The sequence below is a fragment of the Dipodomys merriami genome, unplaced genomic scaffold (genome assembly GCF_024711535.1).
Source record: "Dipodomys merriami isolate MVZ:Mamm:240054 unplaced genomic scaffold, mDipMer1.0.p SCAF_176, whole genome shotgun sequence".
Classification (NCBI taxonomy): Eukaryota; Metazoa; Chordata; class Mammalia; order Rodentia; family Heteromyidae; genus Dipodomys; species Dipodomys merriami.
This window is the reverse complement of record NW_027203115.1, coordinates 1,200,316-1,222,491: the sequence shown is the minus strand read 5'-3', so window position 1 is coordinate 1,222,491 and position 22,176 is coordinate 1,200,316. Positions and strand designations below refer to the sequence as shown.

The following is a 22,176-nucleotide window of genomic DNA, read 5'->3' as shown; positions in this document are numbered from 1 at the left end:
GGTGGCTCATGCCTGTCATCCTAGCAACTCAGGAGTCTGAGATCTGAGGATCGTAGTTCAAAGCCAGCCCAAGAAGGAAAGTCTGTGAGAGTCTTATCTCCAGAAAAATGGTAGTAGAGTTGCTGCTCAAAGTGTTAGAGCACTCGCCTTGAGCAGAAAAGCTCAGGGTCAATGCCCAGGCCCGGAGTTCAAGCCCCACAGGCAACAAAATTAATCAACTAAAACCAAATGATATTTGTAGCTTGCATGTGGTAGCATGCACTCCCGGAACCTGGGAAGCTGAGGCAGGATTGCAGGTTTGAAGGCAGACTGGGATACACAGCTAAACCTTGTCTCAAAAAGCAAAAAAGCAAAACAAAAATAACTACGTGCCAGTGTCAGTAGCTCACACCTGTAATCTTATACTTCCTCTCCAAAATAACTAGCAAAAAGCTGGGCTGGAGGTGTTGCTCCAGTAGTATAGTACCGGCAAGGAAGTAAGGAAGTTGAGCAAGCTCAAGGTCCCAAGTTCAAACCCTGATACCAACAAAAGAAAAAAAAAGTCAAAAGAATTAAAATTCATTTAAATAACAGTAAGTATTTAGTTGGTCTTTTTAAGTCTGACTGTTCCATCTTCTTTAAAAAGTGTTATGGGCAGTTTGTTTATTGTAGACATTTGATATAAATAGAATCTCACAATTTGTAGTATTTTTGATTGGTTTCTTTTACGTGGCCTAATGTTTTCAAGAAGTGACCATGTTGCATCAGTATTCCATTCTTTTTTGTTTGCAAATAATATTCCATTGTATAGACACATTTCATTTACCCATCATCAGAAAGGGACATTTATATTATTCCCAATTGGGGTTATGAATAGTGCTGCAGTGGACATTTGTGTGAAAGTTTTAGGAATGGAATTGAGTGTTCTGTAGAAAATAGCATTGTGATTTTAATCAGAATAATATTGAATTTGTAGCTCACTTTGGGTTCTGTGGCTATCTTACCAAAATTAAGTCTTCCAATTTCTAAACACACACAGCTTTTCCATTTATTTTCATCTTCTTCAATTTATCTTTTTAAGTCCTTTATTCTTATTACAAAAGTGACATACAGAGGAATTACAATTACATAAGTCAGGAAAAGAGTACATTTCTTTTTGGACAATGTCTCCCTTTTCCTCGCTCTCTCCCAGTTCTTCAATTTTTTTAAGCAACATTTTATAGTTTCCACTGTATGTGTCTTTCATTTACTTGTGTTTTGGGTTTTGGTTGTTGTTGGTATTGTTCTGTTTGTTTTTTTGTGCTGGTGTTGTGGCTTGAACTCAGGGTCTGGCACTGTCTTTGAGCATTTCTGATCAAGGCTAGCATTGTACCACTTAAGCTACAGCTCCACTTCCAGCTTAACTAGAGGTAAGAGTCTTCATAAACTTTCCTGCCCAGGCTAGCTCTGAACCACAATCCTCACATTTCAGCCTCCTGGGTAGCTAGGATTTCAGATGTGAGCCCCTGACACTGTGCTGGTTGGGCTTATTAAACATTCTGTTGTTTTGAAGCTACCATAAATGGAATTATTTTCTTAATTTCCTTTGGAATTGTTTATTATTAGTGTATAAAAATGCAACTGATTTTTTCACAGATATTGTATCCTGAAACTTGGTTCAATTCAGTTTATAGTTATGACAGTTCTATGAAATCTTTAGGACTGTATAAATTTAGGATGTTCTACATGTAAAATCATGCCATCTACAAACAGACATTAGTTTCTCCTTTTCAATTTGAATGTCTTTTCTATCTTTTTCCTACCCAGTGGGCTCTTGCTAGAACTTCCAGTCCTTAGTTGAGTAGAAATGGTGACAGCCTGTTCTTGGTGTTAAACACTTTATCTTTCCTCACTGAACAGAATGTTAGTCAGAGATGGTCTTTTTTAATTCTAGTTGCTGGGTGCTTTTACCATGAAAGAGTGTTGAATCTTGTCAACTGCTTTTTCTCCACCTGTTGGGATGATCATGTGTTATGTTTTTGTCTTTCATTCTCTTAATGTAATGCATGATATTGAATGGTCTTTATATGTTGGACCATCTTGCATCCTAGAAATAAAGACCTTTGGGTCATAATATATCCCCTGGGATGACCCAGGTCCCCCTAAAGATGTCTGGGTTCACTCCTGAAGACAATGTCCTCATCTCCCAGTCTCCAGGGGAATGTAGAACAAATTCTACAACACCATTTAACAACAAACCCAGATGCACTGATTTCACAAGCACCTTTCTTTCTCCCTTCTTTCTTTTTTTTTGGTAACTTCATTTTCCTAACACTATGAATCCTTCCTTCTTCCTAATCTCTCCAGATCATCCCTCCATTAACAACGTGCTGCACAAACATTAGTTCCTTTCTACTGAACAGTATATTCCCATATATTACTCAGCATTCCAACGTGGTGATGACTATAGCACTTACTGATTAAAATCTGCCCTTCCTCACGACACAGGAGGCTCAGGCCTGTAATCCTAGCTATTCAGAAGTCTGAGATCTGAAGATCACAGTTGGAAGCCAGCCTGGGCAGAAAAGTCCATGAGATTCTGATCTCCAATTAACCACCAAAACCAAAACCAAACAACACAAAAACTGCCAGGAGCCAGTGGCTCACGCCTGTAAGCCTAGCTACTCAGAAGGCTGAGACTGGAGGATCGCAGTTCAAAGCCAGCCTGGGCAGGAAAGTCCGTGAGGCTCTTATCTGCCACGAACCACCAGAAAACCGGAAGTGGCTCTGTGGCTCAAGTGGTAGAGCGCTGGCCTTGAGCTGAAGAGCTGAGGGACAGCGCCCAGGCCCCGAGTTCAAGCCCCATGACTGACAAAAACAACAACAAAAACTAGGAAGTAGAGCTGTGGCTCAAGCAGTAGAGCGCCGGCATGGAGCAAAAACGTTCAGGGGCAGCACCCAGGTCCCGAGTTCAAACCCCAGGGCCGGCACAACCAAAGTGGAATCTGTCGGTTACCTCTGATACGATCGTGCCCTCTGGCGGACCCTGCGGAGGAAAGTTCTAGACTCTGGGAACTGACACCAGGTTTCCTACTCTGCTTCACAACTTACTTTGACCGACCCGCGGCAGGAAGAGGGTAGGGAGTGTTTACAGAGTACAGGGAGGACGTGCCGCACTCCCGGAAGCCTTCTGCAAGAGATTCCCGCCACCGAGCTCAGGCCGGAAACACGCGAAAGGAGGAAACAGCACCTCAGAGCCGGGAAAGCCCTGAGCAGGCGCCTCAGGCCACCCCCAGCTTCTGCGCCTGCGCTCGGAGCGGTGCGGCGTTGCCAGGCAACGGCGGCGCTTGCGCCCTGGGCGTGCAGCGCCACAGGACCTCCGCGCATCTACGCCTGCGCAGCAGTGGGTCTCTCATTGGACCGCTAGGTTCTAGAGTTTGACCCTTGCAAGAAAGGTGAGTTCACAGCTCAGTGGCCAATTTTTTATTCTTTGTGCGTTCTTTGGATTGCCTCCAGACGCTCCCTAGCTCCTGACTGCAAATCAGCTGGAAGTCATCTAAGGAATTTTAAGCTTATTTGGAAATTGCCTCTGCCGTAGGGTTCATTTTTCCACCTCTCAGGACATACTTGGTGGATCCCTCAGATGTGTCTTCCCTCCTTTGACTTTCCAGAGAGCGTTCAGAATTGAAAGTTGAGTAATAGTTGATTTTAATAGGGACGACACTCATATATTACATATATAAGATATATGGACATCTGCACAGAATATTTTGAAGTATGAACCATCAACAGATAATTGGATCATTCCTCTCAAGGGAGAAGAAAGTAGATAGCTGAAGGATAGGGAAAGACAGTGAGTTGGTTGCTTTGTATCGTTTGGAATTTGTTCACATGTACATGTACATTTGGTTCAATTGCCAATTTCCAAGGAAATTTGGAAATTTAGAGGGCTGAGCAGAATTCTGACATCTGGGGTTGCTAGGGGCCTCGTGCTGGCTCGGCAGGCACTCTACGGTTTGAGCCACACCCCAGTTCCTATTAGCAATACTGGGTAGAATTATCTGTATGTGGGAAGCTAAAAGTCTGAGTACAAAACTAAGTCTTCCTGTTTACTTTTGGGCAGAGAGCTTTGCGGCAGGAGACAGGAAGAAGACAGACATTTGGGGATTTTTTTTCCCCTGCAATAGTAGCATACAGGAAACTGATGTCATTATTTCAATCATTGTATATTTGTTTGTGATTTGCTGAAAAGATAAATTTATATGAGCTCATGGAACTCCAACTTAAATTTGAAAGGGAACATTTAATGTCTGTTTTTATAGAGGAGTAATTGAGTGTGATCAGCAAAGTTAAAACTTGAATATCCTCTTCTAATTAAGAACCCTTCTCTTGGTGAGAAATCTCCAAACTGGTTATGGTAGTCTTACCCTCACCAATCTTGTAAAGTAACTTCTGGTTCACTCCTTTCAGGGAACTGCTGAGGCCAAAATTAAGCAGCTAGCTGTACCTAAGAGGATTTTTGACAAAACATTCAGGCTAAAAGAAGATCTGGGTCAAGATGAACCACTTGCATATTGTGCTCCAATGAGTAAGCTACATCTAGGCAAAGGTAAGTATTTTATACCCCAAAGTTGGATTTTTAAAAAGTTAAAAGTTAAAGACCACAAGATATAATTTGTTCCTCTAAGTATGGCATGGATGTAAATGGAAACTGAGAAATTGAGCTCCCAAATACAATATTTTAAGAATTGTGTTTCTTAAGTAACTGCACAAATTAGCTCTCTATCAAGAAATAAATGAGATCTATTAGATAATACATCGAATAGATACTTTAGATAATGTATAGACTGGATACATTATCTAACAGATACAATGCCTAGGGAAAACAATTCCCCCCGGCAGAAGAGGGGAAAAAAAAAATACATCACAGTATGCACTTGATAAAGTTTATTTTTAAAAAAGAATAATAATTTATACCTTTGGCAAAATAAAAGATCTTGTAATATAAATGTTTCTTAGAAAACTATGAAAAGATAACATAACAAATATTAATAAATCAATATAACACTGCAGCAAAAATAATAATGATTCTATTGCCATGACAATTGAAGGTATTTCTGGCTTTTATCCAGCAATATTTCTGGAAGGTTCTCTGCATTCTTCCTTTCTTATAAAAATGAAAGGTGCTTTTATTTTAAGAAGGCCTAACACATACAAGTCTAAATTTAGGAAGTTGATCAAGGTTATTTATTTGTGTCACAAAATAATTCTTTACCAAAAAAGTTTACAAATGTTTCTGTTCCTGATCCTTAAAATACAATTTTTTTTGCTAAAATGTTTAGAATATGATGAACCAAATACGAGTGTCCTCAATTTCTTTCGGGTTATACCTCTCTTGCACAAAGTGAGATATACGTGCGATGAGGCTGTAACAAGAGCTGGACGTCAGACCTGACTGGAGAGAATACTATTACTCACAGCATTGAAGAAATGGCCGGGGACACAGTTCCTCACCAATTTTTGGTTTCTCCCATCCAGAACTCTTATATTTCTTGTCTTGATGACTTTCTAGTAAACTCTGTCCCTATCAGGTACTCTCAGGATTTAAAGAAAAAAAAAACAAATAAGGAGGAAGTCACAGGGAAGAGACACCTGAATGAATTAGTGAGTCACTCCAGTGGAATGCAGTAAAGGAGAGAACTGGAAGTTCAGAGTATGAATGCAAATGTGACTGGGAAAAGCAAGAACAATCTGGAAACTTCCATGTGGTACATGTCGAAACCTTCTTCCAGTAAAGGCTTCAGACTTCCTGGGGAGCAGCAGAGTTCAGTCCGGTCCTCCTTGGATGTAACAGGTGTTCAGAATAGACGAGAACTTACTTGTCACACTCCTCCTGGTTCCCGTCAGTACAGTGATAATGCTGCTCGCAGAACTCCTGGATCCGGCTGCAGGCCTCCAGCATCATCACCTCTGGGACGGTGATCACCACTCGGAAGAAATTCGGATACTCGAAGCACTGGGGTGGGGATGAGGGGAAAGCAATTGAGTCTGGTGGACTATTCTGTAATCCATAGGAAGAGGTGGTATCATTTTATCAAGGGAATTCGTTTGCTCAGTTCCCTATAGGGGTCGGTCACTGAGCTAATTCATCACAAAATGGGCCCTAAGAATTGGATCTCATCTTAGCTACAATATTTGTTTACAACATGGGGTAATTATGAGGGTAGGGTAGATGCCATGCATTTTCAAGTATCTACATCAGTCTGAATCTTATCAAATGAGAATCCACTTTGTGAAGGGAGAAAAGGTCAGGCTAAAAACAAATGCAGCTGGGCTGGGAAGGTGGCTCAGTGGTAGAGTTCTTGCCTTGCATGTATGAAGCCCTGGGTTAGATTCCTCAGCACCACACAAGCAGAAAAAAACAGAAGTGGCGCTGTAGCTCAAGTGGTAGAGCACTAGCCTTGAGCTGAAGAGTGAGGGACAGCACCCAGGCCCAGAGTTCAGGCCCCATGACCGGCAAAAAAAAAAAAAAAGCAGCTGGGGAGAGTTCTGGGGGCCCTAGAAACTTGAAAGAGGTACAGTACTAACCGTTGCTGGGAGGCAATGGACAGATTGCTCAGCCACCAACTGCTCTGTGAACTCCACATCGTTCTCAAATTCTGGGAAATGGTGCATCTCAATGCCAACCTATACCAAGAATACAACGGGGAGACAAGCTTAGAAGATGGAGGCCAATTTCCTGTGCCAGAAATTAAGGAAGGGACGACTTTCAAGGATGTCATGGAAGGTTATTATTGATCACTAAGAGTGCTAGCACTTAAGAACTCATGGAACTGGTGGCTTTCAAACCTATAATCTTAGCTACTTGATTGATGGAGCTGGAGGATCAAGGTTCAAAGCCAGTCTGGGTATAAAAGTTCATAAGACTAGCTGGGCACCAGTGGCTCATGCCTATAATCCTAACTACTCAGGAGGCTAAGATCTGAGGATTGTGGTTCAAAGCCAGCCAGGGCAGAAAAGTCCCTGAAACTCCTATCTCCAATGAACCACCAGAAAACCGGAAGTACCTCTGTGGCTTAAGTGGTAGAGTGCTACCTTTGAGCTGAAGAACTAAGGGACAGTGTCCAGGCCCAGAGTTCAAGCCCCATGACCAACAACAAAAGAAAAGTTCATAAGACTTCATCTCAATCAATGGCTGTGTGCAATGGCACACGCCTTACATTCCAGATACAGTAAAAGCACAGTGATGTGAAACCTGTAATCTCCAGTGACATGGAGGGTTGTAACTCAAGCATAAAACAAGAGCGTGTCTCAAAGAAAACTAAGGCAGGAGGCCAGTAGCTCACACCTGTAATCCTAGCTTTTCAGGAGGCTGAGATCTGAGGGTCACAGTTCAAAGCCAACTCAGGTTTATGAGACCCTTATCTCCACTAAATTGCCAAAAGACCTGGAAGTAGAACTGTGGCTCAAGTGGTAGAATACTATCCTTGAACAAAGGAGCTCGGGGACAGAGCCCAGGCACTGAGTTCGAACCCCACAACTGGCACCAAAAACAAAAAAAAAAAGAAAATTAAGGCAAAAAAAGGCTGGGAGTGTGACTCAAGGGATAGAATGCTTGCCTGGCAAGCACAAGACCTTGAGTACTACAAAAAAAGGGAGGGAGGGAGGGAGGGAGGAAGGAGGGGAGGGAGGTAATAAAGAAAGAAAATTCATGGCATTTTCCACATACACAGGAAGAAAAGCTAGTGTGTCTGTGTTCAATTAGCATTCAGGCCAAGTCATTCCTTATTGCATGAGACTGTTCAACACACTGCAGGAACCATGGAATATTTATCATCCTTGGGCCACAAAATGGTGACAGTACCCCACAGCCATCCTGAAAACAAGTGGAATTCCCCTACAGTCACAAGCACCCATAGGGAACATATCATTCCCATTCATGAGCTATAAAGAATAGAAGACATCTTCTCCATGTCTCATAAATTCCCTGTGTGTGTGTATAAAAATGATTTGCCGTGCTGAGAAATTAAGTCATTTGAAGAGTTTCATGAGCACTGAGAACAGATGATGTCAGTGAGCCAATTCAGAACAAAGTCTCAGCTGGCTGGCTCAGGAACCTAGCCCATTTGTGTCTTTGTAAATGGCGCGGCATAGCCTACCTAACGCCACCATGCTGTTCCAGCAACCCACCTCCCAGGTTTTATGACACACATTGATCTAATGCCCAGTCTCCAATGTGCTTACCATGAGGTACATGGCCCCAGAGGGGCGGACTGGCTGGAGTCCAGGAATGGCCGCCAATGCTGCATAGCACAGATCAGCATTGGACTATAAGAGGAGGCAGAGAAAACACCGACAATCAAATTTTAAGTTTACACAACAATAACTGCAACAACTGGGTGACAGTGGTTCAAGCTGGTAATCCTAGCTACTCAGGAAGTTGAGATCTGAAGATTGACGTTCAAAGCCAGCCCCGGCTGGAAAGTTTGTAAGACTCTGTATCTCCAAAGAATCATCAAAAAGTCACCAGTGGAGGTATGGCTCAAGTAGTAGAGCACTATCCTTGAACAAAAAAAAAAATTAAAGCAGGGACAGTGGCCAGGTCCTGAGTTCAAACCCCAGGACTGGAGCGTGTGTGCACGCACGCGCGCGCGCGCGCGCACACACACACACACACACACACACACACATACACACCTTCGATGTCATCAATCTTCTGGCTTTGGAGTCAACAAGAAAAAAAAAAAACCTCACTGTCTTCCAGTTGGTGAGGCCAGAAAGAGTTTGCAGATGCCACATCCTTCAGAGAAAAACCCCATCCTGGAATGGTGCCCTGGACTAGTTATTCCTAATTCTACTGGTGACATTCAGAGTCCCCAAGTCAAAGCCCACAGGCTGCCCTTACCTTGAGGAAACTTAGGGTGTTGTGGTAGAACTCTTGAGGGGTACGACGGAGGATGCTTTTCAGAGCTCCCTGGACGATGGTACAAGGACCCAAGATTCGCTGACTCAGCTTCACCAGTCCATCTCGGATCTAGAACCCCACCCCAAGAAACACAGCCGTTGAGCCTTGCGTAAGTATCCCCACTTATGTGGGTGAGTCTTTTCCTGACCTTTCTTCCTATCAGGTTTTTGACTTCAGGAAGTAAGGGGGACTTGTGGCATGCAGATCAGATCGCTTGTGTGTACAGTCTTCTCTGCCTCCAACCCACAGATAATAGAATCTTTCGGCATCTTGGTTTTGCTCAGGTGTAAATGGAGACAATACAAATGCTAGCCTCATGGGTTTGAGGACTGAATTAAAATAAGATCCATAAAACACTAGCCCATGGTAAGCCCTTGGTCTTCATTGTTATGACTGTTACGGTTTTTAAAATTTTTTTATCCGCCCTAAAATAGGAAGTGTATGGGGCATCTTCACAGATCCAAAAATCCATGAAAACTGAATTTGGGAGAGGAAATAATGACAACTGACTTTTCTAGTGAACCACAAAGCCAAGAAGAAAAGCCAGTGTGGAAAGGAAAGATGGAACACTACCACCTCACCACTCCACACGTCCTAAATCCCACAGATTGGCTCACCATATTGCTCTCACCTCATTGCCAAGAATATCTCTTCGGTCATGGATGAGGATCCAGCCCATCCTCCAGCCAGGAACCAGCCAGCGCTTGGCCAGCCCGCCACAGGACAGAATGGGGACATGGGTGCTGAGAGTGGCCAAGGGTTCATATTTGCAATCCGAAAACACCTGAGGACAACGAGTTTTCTTGCTTACTTTCCTCTGGATCCCATGGCCCCCCTTCTATCTCAGGGGCAGAGCAGGGGAGGAGGCGTAGACAGGACACCAGACTCACAGGGCTCCCTACACTGAAGCATAATTGGAATTCCAGGGAGCATCAAACCCCTTTGATGCAAGTGCATTGGCTTTGGTGTCTGGATTGGATTAGAGGGAGTTTAAATGAGGGAAGTGAATCTAGCTCCGTGTAGGTTGCTGGGTGGGATTCATGACTGTAGGAGTTATTATAGAATTTAAAATAAAATGGGGGGGATGGGCTGGGAAGGTGGCTCAGTGGTAGAGTGCTTGCCTTGTATGCCTGAGGCCCTGGGTTCAATTCCTTAGCACCACATAAGCAAAAAGAAAAAAGCCGGAAGTAGTGCTGTGGCTCAAGTGGTAGAGCACTAGCCTTGAGCTGAAGAGCTGAGGGACAGTGCCTAGGCCCAGAGTTCAGGCCCACGACTGGACCCCAAAAAAATAAAAATAAAAAATAAAATAAAATAAAATAAAATAAAATGGGGGTACACCATCTCTTAGGTAAAATTCCTGGGCCCACTGATACTATAGAATAGAGAGCTGCTTGGATTCCAGAAACGCCATCAAGCATCCTACACGATGTAACATTCCCAGGGCAGGCTAGGATAGCACCCCTAATCAAGAATTAGTAACATTTCCACCATTCTATTCTGTGCACTTGCACACTTCTCCTAGCTCACGCCCCCCACACACACACATTAAATGTTCATCTACCAGTGACAGAAGTAAAAAGTCTACAAATGTTGGGCTGGGAAGGTGGCTCAGTGGTAGAGCACTTGCTTTGCATGCTCGAAGCCCTGGGTTCGATTCCTCAGCACCACATAAGCAAAAAGAAAAAAAAGCCGGAAGTGGCGCTGTGGCTCAAGTGGTAGAGCACTAGCCTTGAGCTGAAGAGCTGAGGGACAGCGCCCAGGCCCAGAGTTTAGGCCCCAGGACTGGACCCAAAAAAAAAAAAAAAAAAAAAAAAGTCTACAAATGTCTTCATAACAGGTTAATCAGGCTCTGCAATTATTCCATTCCAAACATGTTCAGATTTTCAAAGCGTTTTGGATGTCAAAAGAGAAAAGAATTGTAGGGCCGCACATGTGTTAGGAGTGTGGAAGGGAACTGATTTTGCTATAGTGACATGATTAGGGCTTCCTTCTGATTACTCCAGCTGCCTACTTTAGAGGTCTCTAGAACTGACTCTCTAGAACAGTCCATTTGGGATTGAGATGATAGGACTCATGAATCCTGGCCCACACTTACCATGTCTCCATAGATCTCATCGGCCAAGATGGGAACGCACTGCCTTGCAGCCACTGAAAATAAGAAAAACATGATGGAATCTTTTGTTGCTGTTGTCATGGTAGCCCAGGCTAACTTCAAACTTGTGAAGCAAGGAGGCAGGAGCCTCAGCTTCCTGAGAGTCCGAATTACAGTGTACACCACCATGCCCATCATGGAATTATGTTTAAAATGAGGTGCCTTGTCATTTCATCTTCACCTGGGCTTACTATGCTTCACAGTTCATGTTTGCGTGTTTGGTCCTCTTGTAAGAACAGTAAATTGGGGGCTGGGAAGGTGGCTTAGTGGTAGAGTGCTTGCCTTGCATACATGAGGCCCTGGGTTTGATTCCTTAGCACCACATAAGCAGAAAAAGCTGGAAGTGGTACTGTGGCTTGAGTGGTAGAGCACAAGCCTTGAGCTGAGGAGCTGAGGGACAGCGCCCAGGCCCAGAGTTCAGGCCCCACGACAGACAAAAAAAAAAAAAAAAGAAGAAGAAGAAGAATGGTAAATTTTTCTGAAACTCTTCTAGGATTGAGAGCCTAAATTTGCTGTTTAATTAGTTTAGGTATTCCAAACCCTGTCTTCCACATAATGGGAGGGGTACAGAGGCAGCTGTGGATGGGTTAAAGATCTCTTATCCAAAATGTCTGGGCAAAGCTGGGCACTGGTGGCTCACACCTGCAATCCTAGCTGCTCAGGAGATTGAGATTTGAGGATCAAGGTTCAAAGCCAGCCTGGGCAGGAAAGTCTATGAGACTGTTATCCTCAACTAACTACCTAAAAAAACTGTGGCTCAAGAGGTAGAGCATTACCCTTGATCACAAAAGCTCAGGATCAGGGCCCAGGCCCTGAGTTCAAGGCCTAAGATGCCACTGGGAAGAAAAAAAGTTTGGGGAGCAGAGGCATTTCAGATCTTGGAGTTTTTTTCTTTGTCAGTTGTGGGCCTTGAACTCAGGGCCTAGATGCTGTTCCTGAGCTACTTCACTCAAGGCTAGCACTCTACAACCACTTTGAACCACAGCACCACCTCTGGTTTTCTAGGGGTTAATTGATGATAAGAGTCTCATGGACTTTCTTACTCCAGTTGGCTTTGAACCACAATCCTCAGATCTCCGCCTCCTGAGCAGCTAAGATTACAGGCATGAGCCACCAGTGCCCAGCCCAGATCTTGGATTTTTTTGTTTTGCTTTAGATTTTAGAATAGTCACACTAGTTTGCCAGTTGAGCATTCCTAATCTAAAAAAAAAAAAAAAAGAATCTGAAATGCATCCTTATGGAGTGTTCTGAATTTGGGATTTGGGGGTTAGAGATAGGTGGTATTTCTTTTCTTTCTCTTTTTTTCCTTTTTATGCAAGTGATGTCATTCTGATGTCACACCTATAGTTTGAAATGCCAGTGGCGCCATGTACCTCCCTCTCAGGTTTAGGAACTTAGGGAAAAGACTCTTTTTTAGTCACAGCAGGAAATAAGAAACAAGAAACATGCCCTCTCTGCCTCCTCCCAGGGCATGTGCTGTCTGCTGGACTTACCCTCCAGGATCTTCTGAAGGTGACTCTTCCTGAACACTGACCCACAGGGGTTTGATGGGTTGTTGACAATGAGGCAAGCTGTCTTTTCATCAATCAGAGATTCCAGTTGTTTCAGATCAATTTCCCAAGACTGCTCAGGCTGGAAAGAAGAAAGGATAAAATTCAGATGATTTAGGAAATTTTTTTGGGGGGGGGACATGCAACCTAACAATGTAGAGCCAATACTAAAATTCGATTTGGGCCTCAACTACCTAATTCTAGACCTTTCTCGGTGAGGTAATGGTGAAAGAGAGGGGGGTGTATTTTTCCCCCAGTCCTGGGACTTGAACTCAGGGCCTGGGAATTGTGTCTGAGCATTTTTGCTCAAGGCTAATGCTCTATCACTTGAACCACAACTCCACTTCTGGACTTTTTGGTGCTCCATTGGAGATACGAGTCTTATAAACTTTCCTGCCAGGGCTGGCTTTGAACCATAGTCCTCAGATCTCAGCCTCCTGAGCAGCTAGGATTTACAGGTGTGAGTCACCAGCACCCAATATATGGTCATGCATTTTTATAGAGTAGTAAATGGAGCCTTTGACTATGAAGTTAAAAAAAACACTTACCAATAGATTGTAGAGTTTGACCTCAATTCCCATAGATTCAGCCAAAGTCCTGTAGAGAGAAAATCCAGGTCTCGGAACAAGGATGTTTTGTCCTGGGTTGGCCAACACAGCTAGACAAAGTTCAATAGCCTGACTACAGCCACTTGTCAGAATGACATCCTGTGAAGATAATAATAGGTCTCAGGAGAAAAGAGCTTATCAGGGTGGTAAATTGGGAGTCATAATAAATTTACTTTTAAAACCTCTATGTGAACTGCAGGGGCAGTCCTAAGCCTCAATCAAATACTCCACCAAATGAAATGATTTGTGTATATCTGTCTATTTAAATATTGTTGAAAGTGTCAGCCACTTAAGAGAAATAAATCACTAAATAAAGGACACATTGGCTATGAGTCAGTCAATTTCCAGGAGACTTTGGACTGTCCTTGGACTTTTCCCCGCTAGTTATTTATTTACTTTTGGCCAAAGATTTAAAGCCTGGCTTCTCTCTGATGTAGAGATGTTAGCAAATGTCTGCCCCACATGGTGGACAATAAAGGAAAGAGTAGCATCTGACCTTGCAACTGCCCCAGGACCTCTCAATATTAGATGTGAATGTGCTAAGGCAAATGAAGGAAAATACAAATAAAAACAGACTCTAGAAGGAGAGAGTAACAGTGTTCAAAAAGGAAGTCATGGGGCTGGGAATGTGGCTTCACGGTAGAGGGCCCAGAGTGAAGCCCTGGGTTCAATTCCACAGTACCACATAAACAGAAAAGGCTGGAAGTGGCGCTGTGGTTCAAGTGGTAGAGTGTTAGCCTTGAGCAAAGAAACTCAGGGATAGCACCCAGGCCATGTGTTCAAGCTCCAGGACAAAGAAAGAAGGAAAGAAGGAAAGAAGGAAAGAAAGAAAGAAAGAAAGAAAGAAAGAAAGAAAGAAAGAAAGAAAGAAGGAAGGAAGGAAGGAAGGAAGGAAGGAAGGAAGGAAGGAAGGAAGGAAGGAAGGAAGGAAAGAAAGAAAGAAAAGAAGGAAGGAAGGAAGGAAGGAAGGAAGGAAGGAAGGAAGGAAGGAAGGTCATTACTTGACTTATGTATGTAATCCTCCATACATCACCTTCAACAATAAAATTTAAATAAAAAAGATTCTACTCTCAATATTATTTGGTGTTTATGAATTGAATTTCTTTTTGCCAGTCCTGGGGCTTGAACTCAGGACCTGGGCACTGTGGTGAGCTCCTTTTATTCAAGGCTAGTGCTCTACCACTTGAGACACACACCACTTCCAGCTTTTTCTGTTTATGTGGTATTGAGGAATCAAACCCAGGGTTTCATGCATGCTAGGCAAGCACTTTACCACTAAGCCACATTCCCAGCCCCAATGGATTGAATTTTAAGTGATCTTTTGCAGGAAAATTAAACCTAGGGTAGGCCTCCTGTGACAGATACTATGTAAGTTATAAATGTCCATATATTACACTGATATTAACTATAATCACTGATTAGTGGCCCCAAGTATATAAGAAATCCTCAAATTAATAGCAGGGAATTCTGATGTTTCCCCTCTTCAAGACTATTATTAATCTTTGTGGATTAATGGAAACAAGGAAAGTTTGTCTAGGTGCCAGTGGCTCATCCCTAGCCACTCAGTAGGCTGAGATCTGAATGATCACAGTTCAAAACTAGACCAGGCAGGAAAGCTCATGAGACTATTATCTCCAACTAACCACCTAAAAGCTGGAAGTGGAGCTGTGGCTCAAGTGGTAAAGCACCAGTCTTGAGGGGGAAAAGCCAAGGGACAGAACCCAGTTACTCTGAGGGGAGGGGGAGAAAGAGAAAATGAGAGAGAGGAGAAGGAGGAGGAGGGAAAAAAGGGGGAGGAGGGGGAGGGGTGAGAGGGAGGAGGAGAAGGATAAGAAAGAAGAAGGGAGGGAGAGAGGGAGGGTAGGCGGGCAGGAGGAGGAAGGGAGGTTGGTTTGACCAGCGCTGCTTTGCGTAAAGCTCACCTTAGCTTCCAGTGGTGCCTCAGGACAGTGGTAGTAGGAAGCAATCTCCTCCCGGCTGGACAGGTAGCCTGAGAAAGAGTGAGCAAAGGAAGCTGGAGGTTTTCATCCTGTACTGGGCATCTATGCTCAGAGTGAGCATGAGTTTCAGCTGCCTCTTACCAGTGCTCAGGGCGCAGTCTACTCAGCCGAGTTTTCAAACACAGTAGACAAAGGAGAATAACTTTAAATTTTATTACAGACGCAAATAATAAAAACAAATGTATAGACACAAATAATAAAATGAAATAGTTCCCCTAACTATAAAATACTCTGCAGTTCTTGATTAATGTATTATGATTAGTTTAATCCTCTGTAGGATAAAGAACTTATATTTAAGTTCATTTTATAGATATATACATATATACTCGAAAAGTTGTCATTATTTAATTCAATACCTATAGTCTAGTTTAAAGGCTTTCTTTTAACATCCTGTAACATACTTTGAGTTTTGTACAAATTTTTACTTTTGAATCATTTTCTTATACATATTTTTCCAAATTTGACTTCTAACCTTGATGTCTTGATAGGTTCATGTCCAATATAATATTTTGCAAAAAAAAATTCTACTCAAAAAGAAAAAAAAACAAACTAGCAAAATCAGAGGCAATATTTCATGTTTGTTAACAGGTACAAATGAGTACCTCAGAATTACATAATTAGCACTCCCCTAACTATTTCTAACTACTCCCCCAACTTAGTACACAACGTTCTAGTCTTCTGAACATTTGTCTAGCAGAGATTACCTTTCACTTTTCCAGCCTGAACCACTTCCCTAGTACTTTGTGTATTACAGCCATTATAAACTTTTTCTAATCTAATTTTAGGTCTTGAATATGACTCTTGTTGTATGAAACTTTCTAATATATAAGCAATCAACCTAAACACCACATCCCTGACAACTCTTTGCAGGGTCTGTAAATTTTGATTTTAGCATGAAACTAGCATTGAGAATATGTTTGTGCCAGGCATGGTGGCACACAGCCTGTCATTCCAGCTGCTCAGGAGATGAAATAGGAGGATCACAGTCTGAGGCTGGCCCAGGCAAAAGCATAAGACTCTATCTGAAGTAAAACAACAAAAAGGATTAAGGCTGCGTGGCTGAAGTGGTAGCAATTAGCCTGAGGCCTGGTTCAATGTCCACCATACACACACATACACACAAAATATCTTTATATTTATTATGTATGTACTCATTACATATACATATATTTACATTATATTTTAAATATGTATTATGATAAATACATGTATTTTATTACACATACTACACACACACACACACACACACACACACACACACACACACACACACACGGGGAAAATAATGCAACACAGAAATAAAGCCAACCAATCATTTATTTCACCAAAACCATTAGGCGAGAAATTTTTTAACAGATAGGGTTACATCTAAATAAGAATAATTTCCTTCTATCTAAAACAACCCTTGATCCTTCCATGTAATAGCCCATTCTTTGTTGTGTTTTTTTCTTTTTCCTTTTTTTTTTTTTGCCAGTTCTGGGGCTTGCACTAAGGGCCTGGGCATTGTCCCTGAGCTTCTTTTGCTCAAGGCTAGCACTCTACCACTCAAGCCACAGCACCACTTCCAGCTTTTTCTGTAGTACTCAGGAATCGAATCTAGGGCTTCATGCATGCTAGGCAAGCATTCTACCACTGAGCCACCTTCCCAGTCCTTTGTTGTTTTTGTGCCAGTCCTAGGGCTTGAACTCAGGGCCTGGGTGCTGTCCCTGTTCTTTTTTGCTCATAGCTGGCATTCTACTGTGAGAGCCATAGCTCCCCTTCTAGCTTTTTGATGGTTAATTAGTGATAAGAGTTCTCACAGACTTTCCTGCCTGGGAATGGCTTCGAACCATAATCCTCAGAGCCAAGTTGCTAAGATTCCAGACTTTTATTGTTTGTGAACTCCTTATTTTAAATAAAGTTGTGTTGCAAAGTGATCTGGACTGTAATAAAAATAGACCCTCAATGCATATAAGAGAAGAAATGAAGCAAAAAGAGCTGTTTACATAGGGCAGACATTAATGTAGGGCTTCAAGGACTAGGTAAGCAGGCAGCCAGACTCAAGATCTTCCTCATAGAATAAATAGTAACAGGGTAGGAGCACTGTGTATGGAGTAAGTACGTCTGAGAACCTAGGGGGAGGTGCCAGTCTGCCAGTGGAAGCCAGGAAAGAAGTTCTTCGGATGCCTTTAAGCATCCAGAGTGACACCCCCTCTCCCCAAATCCAAACGACTGTTCAATCTTTGCCCCTCCTTCAAAATTACACTTTAGACTAGCTAGCAGAATTCCTATAGAGCTATGAAAAGAACACAGAAAGGCAGGCCTAGTGGCAAATACCTCTAATCCCAGCACTACAGAGGCAGAGGCGGGAAGATCATGAGTTCGAAGCCAGCCCAGGCTACTTAATAATAAATACTTAAATAATAATACTTAAACGATCTGGACCCCATCAGGTCTAACGTGAGGAGAAGCTTACCAATGGACGGGGCGTAGCCATTGTATTTCCCCGAGTCCAGAGCGTCTTTCATTGCTTGGGTAACTTCAGCGTCTGTAGGCAGATTTCCAAACACAGTAGGGTCTCCTATTCATGGGAAGGAAAAAAGGAAAAGGAGTCATTGCTGCAACCTGTTCAGGGCCTCCGAACCGGCCCTGACCAGAAGCAAGGAAGTGATAGAGACTGGACCACACCGTGGAACTGAGGTTTGGGGTACCAGAGGACCTGTAGCCTTCACCAGCTGCAGATACCATGGTTCCATTCACCCAGGTTTTTATTGGTCTTGTGCAGGAAGTAAGGTACCAACTTCAACAGGTGACAATATTTTGTATACAAGTGGTAGGTGGCCTCTCTTCTGAGAAGGAGAGCTAAACAGTAAACAGCTTGCCATTTGCATAAATCTAGGTCTACCCTCCGGTCCCCACACAGTTTAGGGTGGAGTTAGCCCAAGATAGAAATCTGAATTCCCACCAAGGCAGGACTGATTGACCTGTCCAGGACATTCTCAGTGTTCTGAAAGTATGTGGGGAGAAGGCCTTCCAAACTCCCAATCTTTTCAGGGACTCATGGTTTAACTTTTCAGGCTCTCACAAGCCACCAAGACTCAGATTCACTCCCTTCTTCCATCTTTCCTAAGCAGCCCATGAGGACAGGAGCAGGGCGATGGTACCTCTCTATCAAGTTTCCCCAGCTTACCGATGGACAGAGAAATCATGGTTTTGTTTGGATTCGGCTTGACCTTCATGCTGTCCACAATGGCCCGAATGGGATTGAAAGTTTGGTTGGCCATGTCGGAGGGCCTCACAGACCACCGGGGCTTCCTGCCTTTCATTTTTCCTGGCAATGAGCTTCTCCCCCCGATGTTGACAGGTACGTCCAGTACTGGAGGCAGGCTGCCATTGCTGCTCATCTGAATCGTGTAGGAGTCCATCCCCACGAAGCCCTGTGGGGGAAAGAAAAGGGTTTTTGTGATGTCCAGATCCAGGCTCCATCGGCCCTCCGGCCCTAAGCAGGGACATAGGATGTCTTTCCAAATTCCCTTCTTTGCTTTCTCTTGAAAAGCACTTTTATTATGAATAAGGAGCGTTTTTACACATTTGGTGAAGATGAGAAATAAAGCAAAAACCCATTCTGCAATCCTTGCACAGAACATGCAGTGGAATACTTACTTTAATTAAGACTTGTGATATGCAATTGTAATCCTAGGTTACAGTTTTTGATTACAGGCTTACCACATTCTAGGTAAAACCAAGGTCAAAGATGACAAGACTTCACTCAACAATCAAGGCACACGTGTTCCCTCCTGAACACACAAAGACCTCAAGAAAGCTCATCTCTGGTGCTTCTTCAACTCTCTATGTCTTACCCTCTACAGGGAACCAGCAAAAACCATCCCAAGCATTAGAATTATTATAGTATTGATATTACTGGTAGAACTAGCGTGGCACTGATGGCTCACATCTGTAATCCTAGCTACTCAGGAGGCTGAGATATGAGGATTATAGTTCAAATCCAGCCAGGGCAAGGAAGTCCATGAGACTCTTATCTTCAATAGCCACCAATAAGCCAGAAGTAGAACTGTGACTCAAGTGATAGAGTGCCAAGCTAAGGAACAGTGCCTAGGCCCTGAGCTCAAGCCCCAGTACCAGCAAACACACACACACACACACACACACACACACACACACACACACACACACACACACAATATTACTATTAAAACTAAACTCCTAGTCCATAAGCACCACACAGCCCTAAAGGAAAAAAGAAGCCCAACTCATCAGAAAGAAAAACTCAAACCCAGTCAACACCACAGAACCAGCTGAGGCTTGGGGCTTACCTTCCACAAATAGGAGAAGCAGTTCTAATGAGCCAGACCTGAATGCTCACCAGTTCTCTAACCAGAATGGACTCAGGTACAAAGCCTGACTCCTGAAGTAGTCCACATTCATGGGTGTTGGGCCTGGACCTTTAATGCTATTGGTTGCAATAAGAGCTAATCCCACCCCCCAGGCTTCTTTCCTCCCTTTCTCTCCCCAGTCTGATGTTTCTCACCCCAACTCTAAGCAGCCCTCCAAACAGAATCTGTCTTCTAGCTAAACTTCTGAAATTCTGTGTTAACCCTGTTCAGTCACTTGATGAGATGCAGAGAATATTATTGGAGGGCAAATATGATGATAGTCACTATTCTTAACTTTGTTGTATTAGCATGCATTGAATTGCACAAAGATGAGGCATGTTTTGTTGTGATATTTCCACACTTCAGCTAATAATAGTTATTAAATCCCTTTTGTAGCCTGGAGGTAGTAGCACATCCTACTTACTCAGGAGTCAGAGAAAGGAGGATTGTAAATTTGAGGCCAGCCCAGGCAAAAATAAAAAATTTTAAAAAATGAAAAGCAAGAGATTTTGGAGCACTTAAGAGTGCCCCGGCACACGGACAAACCGCCAGGTTCCATCTCCAGCATCACAGCATTCTGCTGTCATCATGAAATAAGTATTTACAACTAGTAATAGAAAAAAAAAGTCTATAAAGTAAAATGTGAGAGTCCTCTCTTGAACCTCTGTGCTTGTGGACTGCATTCTCATTCCCAGGGGCAGGTGGTGATTAGAGATTTGCTTGAAAACTTGTCTAATGTTAAATGGAGAAGTGGTTTTTTTGCATACAACTGTAATCTCCACAAGAACTCCTGGTAAAACCAAGGGAAAATCTTATCCATTCACCAAGACAGGCTAGATAGATGATAGATAGATCAATAGACAGATTGAAATTTTATTGATTTTCAAACCACATAAGATCATGTCCCACATCTTGTTTGACAGCATTCTTTTCTCTATATCTTGAACACCATTTTCCAGCCCACGAAGTTCCTCAGTCCACAAAGTTTTGGATTCCAGTTGGAACAAATTGGGCAAGTTGTAATAAGTTAAACATCAACAATGCCTTAAAAGTACAGGGCATTTACCTACTCTCAAGAGATTGCAAGGATATGATGTCAAATGATATCTAGACAAAACACAAACAAAGCAGGAGAGCCACAGCAGGAAATCCCAGCACTCAGGGTGAGCCTATAAAAACATCACCCACTCAAAGGTCAAGACAAGACTACCTTCCAGTGCTCAGATCTCATCTGTTCATTTGTTGGGACACAGTGTTACCCAACCTCTTCTGTTCTCCATCTTTTGTTTGTGAGTAGAGTCTCTGGTAGGGTTGAATAACAATTTGTGCTTTTCTGGATTATTCATCTCAGCATTCTCCAGAACTTGTCTCATGTACCCACCTTGCCTCTCCAGTGAAGCAAGAAGTTAGCCCTTCATTTTACCCATAGGGGGAAAGCATCAGGTGAGAGCAGACAGCTGACCTTGTCTTTCAAAGGTTATAATGTAGAACCTCTGAACCCTGAGCTCAATAACCAGAGTTACTCGGTCTCAGAGAGGTGAACACACAGCCCTATCTCTGGACTATCCAAAGATATAGAGAAGGAAATATTACACAGCCATAAATTCTAAAAATGAAATTATGTCCTTCACAAGAAAATGGATGCATTTCTCATACCTGGTGAGATAAGCCAAGCTCAAAAAAAAAAAAAAAAAAAAAAAAAGGTGGCTCATGCCTGCAATCCTAGCTACTGAAGAGGCTGAGATCTGAGAATTGAGGTTCAAAGCCAGCAGGGCAAGAAAGTCCATGAGATTCTTATCTCCAATTAACCACCAGAAAACCAGAAGTGGCACTGTGGCTCAAGTGGTAGAGCACTAGCCTTGAGGTGAAGAGCTCAGGGACAGTGCCCAGGCCGCGTTCAAGACCCATGACCAACAAAAAAAAAAAAAAAAAAGAAGGGCTGGGAATGTGGCTTAGTGGTAGAATGCTTGCCTAGCACGTATGAAGCCCTGCGTTTGATTCCTCAGTACCACATAAGTAGAAAAAGGCAGAAGTGGTATTATGGCTCACATAGTAGAGTGCTAGCCTTGAACAAAAGAAGCTAAGGGACAGTGCCCAGGCCCTGAGTTCAAGGCCCAGGACTGGCAGAAGGAAAGAAAGCAAGGAAGCAAGCAAGGAAGGAAGGAAGGAAGGAAGGAAGGAAGGAAGGAAGGAAGGAAGGAAGGAAGGAAGGAAGGAAGGAAAGAAGGAAAGGAAAGAAGGAATGAAAGATATTGGAGTCACACCTGTAATCCCAGCTACTCAGGAGGCTGAGATTTGAGGATCGTGGTTCAAAGCCAGCCAAATCAGGGAAGTCCATGGCATTCTTATGTCCAATTAAGCACCAACCCACCCCCCTCAAAAAAAAAAAAAAACAGAAATGGGTCTATAGCTCAAGTGGTAGCATGTTAACCTTGAGCAAGAAAACTCAGGAACAGCACTCAGACTTTGAGTTTAAGCCCAGGACTCGCACAAAAAAAAAAAAAATTGGATGGTTATACTCATTTGTGGAAGCCAGACGTAAAAGATACACATATTCATGAACATGTACA

General features: G+C 43.0%; 1 protein-coding gene across 1 annotated transcript; it reads right to left on the bottom strand.

The window, feature by feature from the left end:
• Window positions 1-4,890: 4,890 nt before the first annotated feature.
• Tat (tyrosine aminotransferase) lies at window positions 4,891-19,641 on the bottom strand. Its single transcript, XM_070026231.1, has 12 exons — window positions 19,547-19,641; window positions 18,403-18,649; window positions 17,689-17,793; window positions 15,156-15,223; window positions 13,174-13,332; window positions 12,569-12,707; window positions 11,019-11,071; window positions 9,555-9,707; window positions 8,864-8,992; window positions 8,203-8,286; window positions 6,547-6,645; window positions 4,891-5,974 (listed from the first exon to the last, which is right to left on the bottom strand). The coding sequence occupies exons 2-12, from the start codon at window positions 18,635-18,637 to the stop codon at window positions 5,834-5,836; spliced, it is 1,365 nt and encodes a 454-aa protein (XP_069882332.1). The 5' UTR covers window positions 18,638-18,649; window positions 19,547-19,641; the 3' UTR covers window positions 4,891-5,833.
• Between the last annotated feature and the right edge of the window lie 2,535 nt (window positions 19,642-22,176).